The sequence below is a fragment of the Podarcis bocagei genome, assembly GCF_964188305.1.
Source record: "Podarcis bocagei genome assembly, chromosome: 4".
Lineage (NCBI taxonomy): Eukaryota > Metazoa > Chordata > Lepidosauria > Squamata > Lacertidae > Podarcis > Podarcis bocagei.
The window spans coordinates 84,129,185-84,144,078 of NC_138128.1; the positions used below are offsets into that span (position 1 = coordinate 84,129,185).

Below are 14,894 nucleotides of genomic sequence, written 5' to 3' on the forward strand. Positions count from 1 at the left end.
CATGTGAATGGTGTCATTTTGGCTAGATAAGGATCATAAGGATCCACAGTTGGACAAAAATTCATTATATATCCTCAGTGAAGTTGATACTTTACCGAGCAACATATGCAAAAAAAGAGACGTCCCTTCTAAATCTTCTTGAAAAGTACTACTAAATAAAATAGTGTTACAAACTCTAAAACATTGTTCTTAAAGACAGAGGTCCTTTTATTGTTCAGGAAATTATTCATTATGCTAACTACTTTGAACCACAATTGAGAGGCCAAGAAAGAGAATCATCATTTATCACAGAAAGTCTTGAGCAGAAAGAAGCCTGAATGCTAATTTTTACTGTGCATTGATTGTTTAGACTAGAGTTAGAAAAAACAAAGGGGTAGTCTATCGGTTACGGAATTGTTTTCATATCCAGACAAATGTCACAGCAGGTTTAGAAGGTTGTTTTGTTGGTGCTCTGTATGGGGAATCCTGTTTCTTGCGAGACTTTACAAATGGAAGAACTATAGTGTTTGTCAGTCGCTTACAGTATTTTATTTATCTTCCTCCAGTGGCTTTATCTTGTTTAACAGACCTCTCTTGCAGGTTGTATACAGGGTTGTTGTGAGATAAACATAACTTCTCAGTCTCATTTATTTATTAAAAAATATTTATCACTATTTATGAAAATATCAGAGCGGTTTACAACAAAACATTTTTTTGTGTTTATTTAATCAACTTTTAATAAAATATCAAAAAGAAGAGTTATTCCCCTCCTTCCTGAAGGAAAATGGGCAATGCCCTTTGTAACATGGTGTTGCCAACTGCAATTTTCATAATTACTTGCATCAAAAAATTATTTAAAGGAAATTGCTGCCTAATTAACTGTGATGTCTTTTTACATTGATTTTAAAAACTTCTGATAAACTAATCAGTTATGGCTACAATCCACTTACCTAGGAGTGATGGGTAAATTGCACTGTTGCATGTTGCAGCCCTAAAACATCAGCATTTTTAATTAAGTCAATACTTCATTTACACCTTAAGGTATATTTGAGCTGACACTTTTCCCTGCTACTGCTATTCACATGAAGAGAGCAGCAAAAGCGTAATTCAGACATTCATCCTATATGCGTGTATGCATATTTGTTCACCATCAAACTAACTCATTCTTAGATTAGACCCACTGAAAACAATAAACAGAAGTTACTTAGACCCATTTATTTCATACTTCTCTAAATATGACTAACAATGGCTCTCACCCAGTGTCTGTAGGACTTTACACACAAAGGCTTTGATTGCACATTCAGGGAACCTTTGACTTTGGTAACATTGTGCCCTGAAGGGAGCCAACATTTGGCACCCCCAAGAATTTATTATTTTCACAATAATTCATGTTGGTACAGTTGCTTTTTAATGGCTCTTTTCAATAGGTTCCCAAATAAGGTGGTATTATTATTATTATTATTATTATTATTATTATTATTATTATTATTATTATTATTATTTTGCACCCCTCAGCTCAGTGCCCTATACAAGGGAACTGCCCACACCACCCTAAATCCAAAGCTGCCTTTGACTAGGCATGGTTTCTAGTTGTGCAGATGACACCTACAAAGTTTGTATGAACCTAGATTTTTGCCAGATATTATGCATGTACATGTTTAGCCAGTTTGGATAGATGTCTCAAGCTGTTGGCCTTCCTGGCCATAGCCCCACCCTTGCTCCTTCAGTGTCAAATTCTTTTCTTTTTTTTAACCTGCATGTATTGTATGAGCAGAAAAATTATTATACTTTCCGCTCCCAAAGTTGAAAGTATCAGGACAGAATCCTCGCTGCCTCTAAGATGCACACTATTTTCTTTCTGTCCCAGTATTGCACCTGTTTAAACAGGTTTTAAAAACTTTTATTTTGCTTCAAAAACCTGCAAAACCTTTTTGACCAGAGACTACAGTGGGACAAAAGAAAATATGAGTGCTTATGCCACACACAATAGTTTTATCACACTTTCAATACTGGAAAAATCCTGTTCTGTCTTATCTTCCTGGACACCTTATTGATTTGTTTCTGCTAAATAATTTTATCAGAAGCTAAACTGGACTAACTGACCATCCACTTTCAAAGTGTCCCTCTTTTCTATGGAACTGCATAAATATATTTGTGCTAGAATAGTGAAAAACAAACTGAAATGAAAGTGGCAGTGCAGAGCAGACTTTTAACAGACACTGACTTGGAGATCACACTGGAGATGTTAGGAGCCTCTTCCAAGCCAAGGATGTCAAGCAAATCGATAATCAACTCAGCATTTCCCAGAAAATTAAATTGGAGTCGGTGCTCTCCTATTTTGAGAAGGGATTGCAATTGCATTTGGGAGATTCCTAGACTCCAAAGAAGCAATGCCAAACGCTTCTGCTATTCCAAACATAACAAGTTGAAAGTACAGTATCTAAACAAAACATAAAATATTATGGAGCCAAGCCAGGTATTGTCTCATCGGTGGGGCTCCCACTTCAATAGCAGTAATACAGTCATGGAACACTAAAGAGCATACGCTAAGCAAGATTTCCAAAAGAACTGTAGCATTTTGCTATGTCAGTGCTTCCCTCCCAAGGAACTTAGCAATCCCTCTCACATGAACACAGAATGGAAGATGTCAGGATCCCCAAGGAGGTGCTCTGCGGGAAGCTGGCTTCAGGCACCAGGCCCATCGACAGACCAACTCTGCGATACAAAGATGTCTGCAGGCGTGACATGAAGCCTGGGAACGCCAACCCCACCGGGTAGGAATCCCTTGAAGGTAATCACAGTGCCTGGAGACAGGTTGCGCATCCATAGCAGTGACCAGAGGAGGAATGACCGCTAGGAGGAACACAGAGAGAGGAAACACCATGGTGCAGCTGCACCAGCACAGCTGGACACCTTCATCTGTCTCACCTGCAGCAAAACATCTCTCTCCCGTATCAGTCTCTACAGCCACAGCAGGCACTGTAACCATCCAACAGTTTGACTTCACCCCCAAAGGCACACTCCTCCCTTGCCTCCCAAGACAGAAAGATGCCAACAGGCATCCCACCCTTCCTCTAAGGCAGTGGTGGGGATGCATTTTCAGACTGATGGCTACATTCTCTTCTGAGCCACATGCCAGCTAGTTTCTACACCCCTCTCTGTCCTCCATCAAGGCAAGCAAGAGGCATTCTCAAAGCTTGTGGGCACATTCTAGTCAGGCAAAAACTTTCAGGTGTGAAGCAGAGCCAGTGAGGGGTGTGGCTTAAGGAGTGGAGGTGTGGCCTGGAGAAAGTTCTGTGCATCAGATAAAGAGGCCTGCATTTGGACCCTGGGTTTGAACCAGGGGTTCCTCAACCCTGGTTCAAACCCTCCAAGTGTCCCTATTTTCCAGGGACAGTCCCAGATTTACAGAAGCCGTCCCCATTTCTGATCTGAACCTGGAATGGCCCACTTTTCCTTAGGGCATCCCTATTTTCATCAGATAAATGTTGGAGGGTATGGACCCCTGAGTCAAGGAGATAAGTAGCTATACAACCATTAGAAGCCATTTGAAAGCAGCCCTGTATAGGGAAGTTTCAAATGTTTGATGTTTTATTGTGTTTTTACATATGTTGGAAGCCACCCAGAGTGGCTGGGGCACACCAATCAGATAGGCGGGATAGAAATAATAAAATTATTATTATTATGGAATAGGACATCCCTGTTTCCATCGGAGAAATGTTGGGAGGGTATGCTGTTTTAAGGAGTGGGGTAAAACATGAGTTATTTGAAATCCAAGTCCAACCCTGTGCGTAGAATCCAGTGTTTTTGTTCTGTAAATGGAAGAAGTGTTGTTCTCTCATTCTTTGAATGGAAACTCCTTCTTTTCACAAAGTAAAAAGGCTGGGTACTAATCTATATCTACTATTTCCATACTGGCTGTGCAAAACACTGGGAAGGCATCTCCCCAAATTAAAATGCTTAGAAGCCTAGGTGGATCTTTTGTCTTTTCTCTACAGCTGTTACCCATTCCGGGCCTTTGGGATAGGTCAGATCAAATTCTAAACTAACACACACACAAATAAGGAGCAAAGGGGTAGAGGTAATATAGACAGCCAAGCAAAAACCATGGAAAAGTACAGGTTCCTCTGAGACATTTTGACTTATGATTTTGTGCCCAAAGACTTGGCATTCCTGCCTTTCTCATCTAATAAAGAGAGATGATTCACTGATAATGGAAATGGTTCCTTAAGTAAATTGCTGCCTCATCTAGGCTTTTGTATTTTTAAGCAATAACTGGAAGCTACGGCACATTTTTACTCTCTTGTCTGGAAAGTATATTGACCTCAACTTTTGGCTCATACCTGTGTTCTGATATATAAAACCAGCAGCATCATGTGTTTAAAAAAATGTTCCAGGATTAAACCACCTCTAACTGTACATGGGAGACACGGGTGGCACTGTGGGTTAAACCACAGAGCCTAGTACTTGCCTATCAGAAGGTCAGCAGTTCGATTCCCCGCAACGGGGTGAGCTCCCATTGCTCAGTCCCTGCTCCTGCCAACCTAGCAGTTTGAAAGCATGTCAAAGTGCAAGTAGATAAATAGGTACCACTCTGGCGGGAAGATAAAGGGCATTTCCGTGCACTGCTCTGGTTCGCCAGAAGCGGCTTAGTCATGCTGGCCACATGACCTGGAACCTGTACGCCGGCTCCCTCGGCCAATAAAGCGAGATGAGTGCTGCAACCCCAGAGTCGGCTACGACTGGACCTAATGGTCAGGGGTCCCTTTACCTTTTTAACTGTACGTGGAGGGAATCACATCACTGAATACCACTGCTTACAAAACCCCTGTTGAAAGGTAGTATGTCCTGGAGAAATTTTATACGTTCAGAAAGAAAGAAAAAAGCTGGACCCCTTCTCCTCACATTCAGCTTTCCACAAGAAGAGTTATTGATATGGGAGAGAAGTCTGTCATGTGATTTCCTCATCTGCTGTGACGTAGTCCAAGAACCACCTTGCCATGTGATTATTTGTTTCCTTATCACAGAGAGGCTTCTAAATGCAGATGCAGGAAAGTTGGGGAGGCATGAATGGGAACTGCACACACTCTTAAATGTACTATTCCCACACTGTTTGGGACAACAGTTCTATATAACAGGACATTTTCTAGCATTTCATCATGGTTAAGATTTTCCAGGGAATCAACAGGTAAACCATGTGGTGACGTCAATCAGTCCTCAGGTTTGGTTTGGCTTTTTAAAATGATCTCCAAGAGAGAAGTTGTCAAATTGTGTGTTTGGGCCCCAATATACATCTTATTCATATGGATTCCTCCTGGTCTTAGCTCAGGAAGCAGAGAACACAGTGCAGAGTTGTTTTCCCTTCACTACATCTCAGAAGCAGATGTCTTTCTGGATGCAATGCTTGGGCCCACCATTCCTAAAAATCTACCTCCTCCCCTTTCTATGAGCCAATTCACATGTAATTATCTTAATTAAAGGGTGCAATGTAACAAAGCCACCCTGTGCCTGTATTCGCTTCTGAAAGAAGGCAGCAGGCAATTTTCCACCAATGGCTGCTGAAGCAGCTGGAGAATACTTCCAAGCATGCTCATCCTTCTGTTATTCTGTACAGTGCAACTGCAAGTTCTTTCAGGCACTGCCAGTACAGCTCAATTAAATCCACAACAGGCAGTCTACTCTCCAAATATACCTCATTCTGGTGATGGAGGCCTTCCCCTAAGCCAGTGGTTTTCAACCAGTGTGCCATGGCACCTGGGGTGCCTTGAATTATGGTTAGGGGTGCCACGGGCAACACTGGCCTGTGTCCCTCTTTCTCTCCCTCCGTCCTCCGATGCCCTCTTATGTCTCTGCCTCCCAAAGGCTTGAAGAGTTGTTTGTTGCAGCAGTCCTGGCTACAAGCTCCTCAGGTGAATGGTGCCTCTGGGGCTGGCCAGGGGGTGCCTCCCAGGCCCTTGTGGGGCAGTATGAGGAGGCACCTCTCTTTAGGGCAGGGGGGGCAGCTCAGAAACCAGGGATGGCAGCTGTAACTGCTCAAACGACTCCCAAGGAGAGGGGAGAGGAGAGGAGGCTGAGGGACCACTCAAGGGAAGGTGTTTGAAAAGGGGTGAGAGGCTGCCATCTCTGCAGGCAAGGGGTGACATAACTGGGCTCCTGAGCCCCACAGGGGTGCCGCAGAAAGAATGTAGTTGGTCATGGAAGCTGTGGACCCAAAAAGCTTGAAAAACTCCGACCTAAGCAAATGGGAGAACCAGACTTTCCTCTTCCTGACAGCTTGTGGCAAGCTGTTGGTGAGGATAAATGTGATGGGTTGTGGGGGGTGGGGGGAAGCAGCCACCATCAGATTGGGGAAGAATATGAGCCACTGCATGATAAGTGAAGAACAGCTGGGTAGCTCTTCTTGCCAGGAGCTCCAGGTGAAGGGGTGTGCAAACATGTTTTAAAGTATTCTCCAGCTGTTGTGCCTGTAGTAGGTGCCAAGGCAAGGGACTTCCCTTTCTCCACTAAAGGCAAGTTTTTACATTCAACATGCTTGTGTAGAGTAGTTAAATAAACCACTCACAGTGCTTCCTTTCCATTTAGTGCATATTGTTGGAAAGAGAGGTTTGTTCCAAGCTGCCCCAGGACCTTAGGGTGAAGGGCAGATTGAAAATAACAATAATGTAGTAGCATTGGGGAAGTATTACAGAACAAATTAAGGCAGAATAAATCTAGCACTCATGCGCAGGTGTGCTCTTCCATTGTCTCCCAAGACAGATAGAGGCCAACACAAACAAACACGTGTGTATGTCTCTCTCTCTCTCTCTCTCTCTCTCTCTCTCTCTCTCACACACACACACACACACACACACACACACACACACACATGTGTCAAGAACGTGTTACAGAATGCACCAGTCTGGAGGGTCCCCTCAAACAAACAGCAGGTGAACAGATGCCAAGACTGATTCTTTTTCTTATATGTTATAAGTACATACGAAGAACCTGCCAAATCAAGCCAATGGTCCGTTAAGTCCAGCATCTTGTTCTTACAGTGTCCAACCAGATGCCTGTGGAAAACCTGCAAGCAAGGCGCACGTACAAGAGCACTCTCATCTTCTGCAGTTTCCAGCAAGTGGCATTCAGAAGACTACCACCACAGCTAGTAGCTGAGCAACAATCTGTTCAACAAATTAGAGTATCTAAGGAACAGCTAGACATTTCTTTGCTAGGTATGTTCCAGCTACTTCTGCCTGGAGTAGGGTGGACACAGCATTAACTTTGAAGAGGCTGAATTTTAACACTGGCAATATTTTAGCTGTTTTAATTTAATTTTAATTTTACTATTTTTATAAAAATATTTATATACTACTGTATCATAAAAAATATATCACATCAGTTTACAGCAATATAAGAACGTAAAACCAAACAATGAAATCATAAAAAGTTTAAAGCAACTTAAAAGCAAAAATAAGTGAAAAGCAAACATCTGCAGATCATTGTGCGGGATGTATCTTTAATTCATTTTTATATTTGTTTAAAAAATATTTGGGCACAGCATTTGTTTTAAATTAATTAATAGGTTGTCCTTAAAAGTCTAACATCAAGCCAAAATCTAGACATCTGGGAATTTTAGATTCTGGAATCGTATGTTCCAGTCATTGGTGTGTGCGTGCTTCTTTTTCTCTTTAAAAATGTTAATTTCCTAAAACCTGCTGTGAAGTATTATTAGCAATCACATCATGTTAAAAAATGCCCTTCAAGATTAAAAGCCTGAGCTAGAGGCCAGATTGCATCTCTCCAAACTCAATTTTTCCTTGCTTGATATATGGCATCACCTACTTTATTTCCGTTTTATATCATTATATCCACCTAGCCAACTGAGGCCCATTCCGAACCAACTCATAATTGCGATCCATTTTTCTTTTAGAAGGATGAGAAATACTTTATGAACTACACACAAGCTGTACCACCTAAAAAAGAAACCAGCAGAACATTCTTATCCCTGCTGGTCTCATACTCAGTATTTTCTGAGTATATATGATAGATTACAAGTTGCTCTAGGGTACAAACATTTGCCTATTTCCTGCAAACAAATTTACTGCTAATGCCAGTGGACAAGCAATCAGTATTAAATCAGGAAGTCTCATTCTGTTTGTACAAGTTTTTTCAAACTCTAAAAGGGCATTGTATGAGGGCTAACAACTTCTGGGAGAGATGCCTTGGCAGAAGTGGGGAATAGCATTACTGTAAGCCCAGAGGAAAGGAGCATTATATCAGCCACTGTGATGGGTGAACAGAATGAGGCCTCTGGGTATTTGTACTAGTTGCCTGGCCTCTTGACTTTGCCTGGTCAACAATGAAGGTGTCAGCTGCAGCCCTAGCTGAAGCTCTGGCCCCAGCCCCTGACTACACGGATCTTGAGTTTTGACACACACATTCCAGAACTTGTTCCTCATATGGTCACAGCCCACTAACAAAGCACAGTGCCCGTTCGTAGCCTGAATATCTCAAGCAGAGGCTAGCAAAAAACCTGCTTAAAACCACCTGCTGTAGAAGAATACACCCTGAGGTTCTTCTACAAACCTGCCACGTATATTTTTAAACACCTCCATCTACTCTGACTGCTCTTGACAGCAGTTCAAATCTGTCTCCAGCAGTGGCATTCTCTCATTACTGTCAAGTTAGCTGCCACATTAAGCAAAGAAAAGTACATCACCCAGCATCTTGTCTGACAGCAAGCACTATTGAGCAAGACAGGGACACAAACAAGAGCCCCACAGCGTTTTATCTGCTTAGTAGGGTTGCTATCAGAGAAGAACAGACAGTCTTCTAAGGGTGCTTCCAGGCTATCGCTGTTTTGGGGTGGTATCACAGATGGGCAAATTCAATCACATGCTGGAAAATTCAAGTTGCGCAATTAAATTTGATGCAGAGCTCTTGCGCAACAAACCTCCTTCTCCCCAAAATCAGACATTTTGAGATAAGGAAAGTGATGTGGAAATGTAAAGCGTAAAAACAACACTGGTTGATGTAATGCTGTTTGAACTTGCAAAGAGATCAGAATGAATGCTGAGTAAAGAGCTGGTGTCATCCAGCATGCCTGCAAACTTGGTAAACACAAATCATGATGAATGCTCAATAATCAGGTGGTCTGGAAGCAGCCTAAAAAGGCCAGAAGGAAGGAACTTTCCTCAGTGGCGTAGCGTGGGTTGTCAGCACCCGGGGCAAGGCAAGTAATCTGCGCCCCCTAACCCGGGGCAAGACAAGTAATTTGCGCCCCCTAACCCCTAACCTGCCGCCGCTGCCAGCTTCTTCTTGCTGCTGCCTGGTCTGGTCTGGTGTGGTTCTCTTCCGCGCCCAGCGCTGCGCCGGGCGGCCGCTGCACTGTCCCCCCCAGATAGTCCCTCGCTCTCTCTCCGCACCGCATGCCTGGCACCCACCCCCTCCACAGTGGGTGGCGACCCAGCGGCTCGGATCGGATTCGCACAGCCAGCACTGCAGTGAGAGAGAGTGAGTGAGCCAGGTAGGGGCAGAGAGCTGCGAGTGCGAGCACGCCCCCCCCCCAGATGTTGCGCCCGGTGCGGCCGCCCCCCCTGCACCCCCCACGCTACGCCACTGACTTTCCTCTAAGCAGCATACTTAGGGGCAAACTACACTGCAAAAAGAACATCAACGCGTATACTAGGATCAGAGGGGTGAAGAATTTCCCCCTTTAAACCCTGGAAGCATCACCAGATTGTGAGAGGTGGTTTTGCAGTGGCAACCAGGAACATATTAGTGTGGAAAAGTGCAAGCTGTGTTCGCAAGTGCTTGGACACAACTCACTTTCTCGGGGGGGGCATCAAAATGGTAAAAGATCCTTCCACAACAAATAGAATGCTGAAACGTAGTACATCACACAGGTCAAGGCACTCTGTTTAATAAAAAGGAGGGTGCTTTTATGCCTAACACTCAAAACTCAGGAATAAGCACTCTTAATTACTAAATCCACCAATGCAGCAGGGATTGCACTTTAATACATGACCAGGTTGGGAAAGGAGGTATTTGCAGAAATTTATGCGCATTAGAAACATATACAGTGGTACATCGGTTTACGAACTTAATCCGTTCCAGAAGTCCGTTCTTAAACCAAAACTGTTCTTAAACTGAGGTGCGCTTTCCCTAATGAGGCCTCCCGCCACCGGTGCCCTTCCGCTATTCGGGTTCTGTTCTTACACCAAGGTAAAGTTCACAAACCAGGACACTACTTCCGGTTTTGGGGATTTGTAAACCGAATAGTTCGTAAGCAGGGCTGTTCTTAAACTAAGGTACCACTGTATGAGACATGAATATTTCACAATTAAGGGTGGTTCAATTAAGTTTTAGTCAGAGTAGACCTATTTAAATTAATTGGCCTTGTTTAGTCAAGAGTTATTCATTTCAATGGATCTACTGTAAGTAAAACTTAGTTGAATACTCCCATAAATGTTTAAAGAATGTGAAGCAGTACATATACTTACAATGGAAGTAGGTTTGTGTTGAAGGCAATGGCAGTGTACCCGGGTACATTGAAGTCTGCAAGAATTCAAAAAGTAACTTGTCTATAAATCTAGGACTTGAATGTTACCTAGAATTAGAAAACCTGAATATAAGTAACAGTTTAAAGAGGAGTTTGTCTCCTGTAACTTAATAGATGAAGAGAAGAGTTTGGATTTGATATCCCGCCTTTCACTCCCTTTTAAGGAGTCTCAAAGCGGCTAACAATCTCCTTTCCCTTCCTCCCCCACAACAAACACTCTGTGAGGTGAGTGGGGCTGAGAGACTTCAGAGAAGTGTGACTGGCCCAAGGTCACCCAGCAGCTGCAGGTGGAGGAGCGGAGACGCGAACCCGGTTCCCCAGATTACGTGACTACCGCTCTTAACCACTACACCACACTGGCTTACAAAATTCCTTAAAAACACCAAAGGAATTTAAGGTGCAGAAGGTTACCCACTAACTTTCAAAAGATGGTGTGAGTTCCTAAATTCCCTATGTACAATGAAGAAGCTCACAATAATTTAAGTTTATTCAAATTTGTAGGAAATAAAGAAGAGGGAGGCCAATGCCATGATCCAACAAAGCACTCCGCACACATCGGGAAGAACCACACATGTTGCCTGAGGTTTCTTTGACGTTGCACTGTGGCTTCTTGTTCTGTTAAAGAAGCAAGCCACATTTTGCACTGAAATGGCCACGACAGTGGCTGCAGAGAAAACTGCCAACACTGGTGGTGCATATGTGCATCTAGTTTTACTGAATTAAAAATATCAAGAGTAATCACACAATAGATTAAAAGTGTTAGAAATTGGCCATTCGATGCCTGTATGATGATCTCACACAGATATAGGCCAAAATCCAATTCTAGGTATGGGCATACTTGCCATGAGCAACAATTGGTGGTCCTGGATGGATGAAGCTCCTTGTAGATATCTTTAAAAATACATTCAAGAACCAGGTCAACAGGGCAAGCTGAACTTTGTGACTGGCAATATACCTCCATAAATGTGCTTTCACCAGCCACATACATGGAAAATGGCCACTCCTGTCACCCAGTTAAAGGCCCACACCCATAAAAACGGACTAAAACTATTACTGTTTACTCTAATTCTTTATGTGTCTATACTTTAAAATAAATAAATGCAGAAATAAAAAATTCAATGATAATTTGCAGATTTAAAACATAGCACAAAAACATATAGATCCACATATCACTTACACAGACTTACTTGGAGACATAAAGTCCAAGAAAATACAGGAGGGCCACGGCAATCATGCAGGCAAAAGCAACCAACAAAGCTGAAGAGAAAAATAGCAATTTAGCTACTTGTGGTTGAGTTACAAGATTCTCTTTCTCCCCGCCACTCCACCCCACATCCTTTCACTACATACCATTAGCAAACGCCACGCTAAATAGTTTATCTATAATTTCACAATTTCATTCTGCCCCCCCCCCAAAAAAGCACCCCATTAAGAAAAATGACTACCTCCAGCTGCAGATAAGAAAGCATTGTGATGGGGTGATCAGTCATGGATTCTTTTAATAAAGAAAATAATGCAGACTACTTTTCTTGACACTGGAATACAGTACAGGCAAAGAAATGTTTCTGACAAATCCGTTCATATATCATATATGTGGCCCACTTTCTAGCCTCCACACCTGCCCTTGGGTCTTCATACTGTGTCACCCAATTGCACCCAATTGTCTCCTCACACTTGCAAGTGTCAGAAATATGCTGCGGTCAGGACAATATTCTGGGGCAGATGTATATCCGAAGAATGAGCAGGAGGAGTCCCCCAAACACAGCAGGGCTAGCGTACTACTTTCTGAGGCAAGTGAACATAATACCTCCAACATTCATCTGAAAACAGGGACATTCTGTTCTACGCCAGTATTACTGCTTGAACATTTCCTCCTGGTCAAGTGTACAAAAGTTATTAGAGGAAACACACAAAACTGGGGCACTTTAAAGCACAGAAAACTGGGGATTTATGTATTGCATTTAGGGAAGCTCTGAGGGGGGAAAGAAAACCCCAAATCAATAAATACTACTAACTAGCATTGAAATTGATGTAGAATAGAATGTCCCTATTTTTGAGGACTGCTGGAGAGTAATAGCATGGGGGGGGGATTTAAGACCAGTAAGTCCAGAGGGCACACAGGCCTCCTGTAGAAGTGGGCATGCACATGAAAGCTCATACCAATAACAAACTTAGTTGGTCTCTAAGGTGCTACTGGAAGGAATTTTTTATTTTGTTTAGGCCTCCTGTAAGTCCATTACATCCCCCAAGTGCACGACTGCCCTTGAATGGCACTCTGTGTCCTTGAAGGAGCTATACAGTGGTACCTCGGGTTAAGAACTTAATTTGTTCTGGAGGTCCATTCTTAACCTGAAACTGTTCTTAACTTTAGCTAATGGGGCCTCCCGCTGCCGCTGCACAATTTCTGTTCTCATCCTGAAGCAAATTTCTTAACCCGAGGTACTATTTATGGGTTAGTGGAGTCTGTAACCTGAAGCGTCTGTAACCTGAGGTGCCACTGTAATTGGAAGGAGAAATCGCAGTACCTACAGTGTATGACCGGAAACAATTAGGGCAGATCCACAGAGATCATAGAATCATAGAATCATAGAGTTGGAAGAGACCACAAGGGCCATCGAGTCCAACCCCCTGCCAAGCAGGAAACACCATCAGAGCACTCCTGACATATGGTTGTCAAGCCTCTGCTTAAAGACCTCCAAAATCTTTGTGCCCTAGGGCAAAGTTGCACAAGATGAATTGTTTTGATTTGTTTGTTTGTTTCAGTTGGGGCTCCACTTTCTCACCTCTAGGGTCCAAGCACCTATATTTCCCACAAAAGCACAGTCTCTAGCTTGGCACTGTGATCGTCTTGGTTTTCACTTAAGGTGCAAAAGCTCGTTTAAAGCCCACCATGGGTAAATCAAGGTGGCGTTTACTAAGCAAGGAGCCCCCTCACACAAATAGTTTCTATCCTGAGGAATGCTGCCCCCGCCCCGCCCCCACCTGTGGACTTCCTGGGAAGCATTGTTCTCATTGTAAATGAGCTTCATTTGCCCCTAATTATGTCATCCAGTACCTAAATTTGCTATGTGATAATCTCTGGTTACTTGAAGAGGAATAAAATGGATGGATGTTCAGTATGGGAGCAAAGAGGAAATGGATGTGAACAATTATAAATAAATAAAAATATATCAATATACAGTGGTACCTCATGTTACAGACACTTCAGGTTACAAGACACTTCAGGTTATAGACTCTGCTAACCCAGAAATAGTACCTCGGGTTAAGAACTTTGCTTTAGGATGAGAACAGAAATCGTGCAACAGCAGCGTGGTGGCAGCAGAAGGCCCCATTGGCTAAAGTGGTGCTTCAGGTTTATTCAGGTTAAGATCAGACCTCCAGAACGAATTAAGTTCTTAACCCGAGGTACCACTGTATACCGGTAGCTAGAATTAACGGGAGACGGGAAGCTTTTGGCCCGCTCAAAGATCACTACAGTACTTTTGAACAAATTAACTGGATCTGTGGAAAAATGGTAAAATTGGACTGTACCACTTTAGACTGCGAATTGGGGTGTGTGTGTCAGATATTGTAAACTGCCCTGTGAGCCTTGAGTGAAGAGCTATATAAAAATTTAATAAATAGTTGAATAAATAATTGAATACTCTACTGAGAAACAAAATCCCAGCATGCAGAAAAGGAATAAACTTGTCAGAACAGGCTATACTTGCCTCTCTGATTTCTAGTTTTCTAGTGCAGAGGGGTTGTTCTATGGAGAGGTGCTCTCTCCATCTCACCCCCAGAGTCTCAAGTGATGGAGTCAAGGAACATTTTTACTACATGACAAATTTAGCCTCAGTTTGTGGATGCCACAGACTTCGCTCATTTTTAACTGGAAGGTTCTATTTCCCCCCACTGCCTTATAAAACCATATGTAACTTATTTCCTGTAACTGCAAACTGATGACAAATCTGACTGGATTTATAATCCTGCCAGCAAGCAATATCTATTCATCAAGCGTACAATGGAAGATACAAGCCCAATCAAATAAAATGCTACTGGACTATTTCCAGCAGAGCTAATAATACAAATCGAATACTTCGTTAGCCAGTGTGTCTAAGGCTAAGACGCCTCATCCCAGAATTATTTTCCATGGATTTAGTTTCTTAAATATTCATCCATCCAACAGCTAGAGTGAATTTTCATACGTATTTCTCAGACAGGGGAATTATAACACTTCAATAACTATATCTGGCTGCACTATGCATCGTAATGACATCAAACCAATGCCCAAGAACTGTCTCTCAGAATTAATTAGTAACATGGGTCACCCTCCCCATAGCCCCTTAAAATATCCCATTTAAAAAAAAAAAATCAGAGCATTGATTGAGGTACC

The 14,894-nt window shown here is 42.7% G+C and overlaps 1 protein-coding gene and 1 long non-coding RNA gene across 5 annotated transcripts in view; one reads left to right on the plus strand and one right to left on the minus strand.

The window, feature by feature from the left end:
- The window catches only part of LOC308585613, a 35,062-nt gene extending 27,725 nt beyond the window's left edge, over positions 1 to 7,337 (plus strand). Inside the window, exon 5 of the long non-coding RNA XR_014007537.1 lies at positions 7,014 to 7,337. This is a non-coding gene — a long non-coding RNA (uncharacterized lncRNA). The remainder of the gene's footprint in view (positions 1 to 7,013) is intronic.
- The window catches only part of LOC308585567 (heparan-alpha-glucosaminide N-acetyltransferase-like), a 191,531-nt gene that overhangs the window by 130,177 nt on the left and 46,460 nt on the right, over positions 1 to 14,894 (minus strand). For all 4 annotated transcript variants that reach the window (XM_081191315.1, XM_081191317.1, XM_081191316.1 and 1 more), the window contains 2 exons: positions 11,707 to 11,776; positions 10,461 to 10,515 (listed from right to left, as the gene is read on the minus strand). In XM_081191315.1, the coding sequence (XP_081047441.1) occupies positions 10,461 to 10,515; positions 11,707 to 11,776 (125 nt within the window). The remainder of the gene's footprint in view (positions 1 to 10,460; positions 10,516 to 11,706; positions 11,777 to 14,894) is intronic.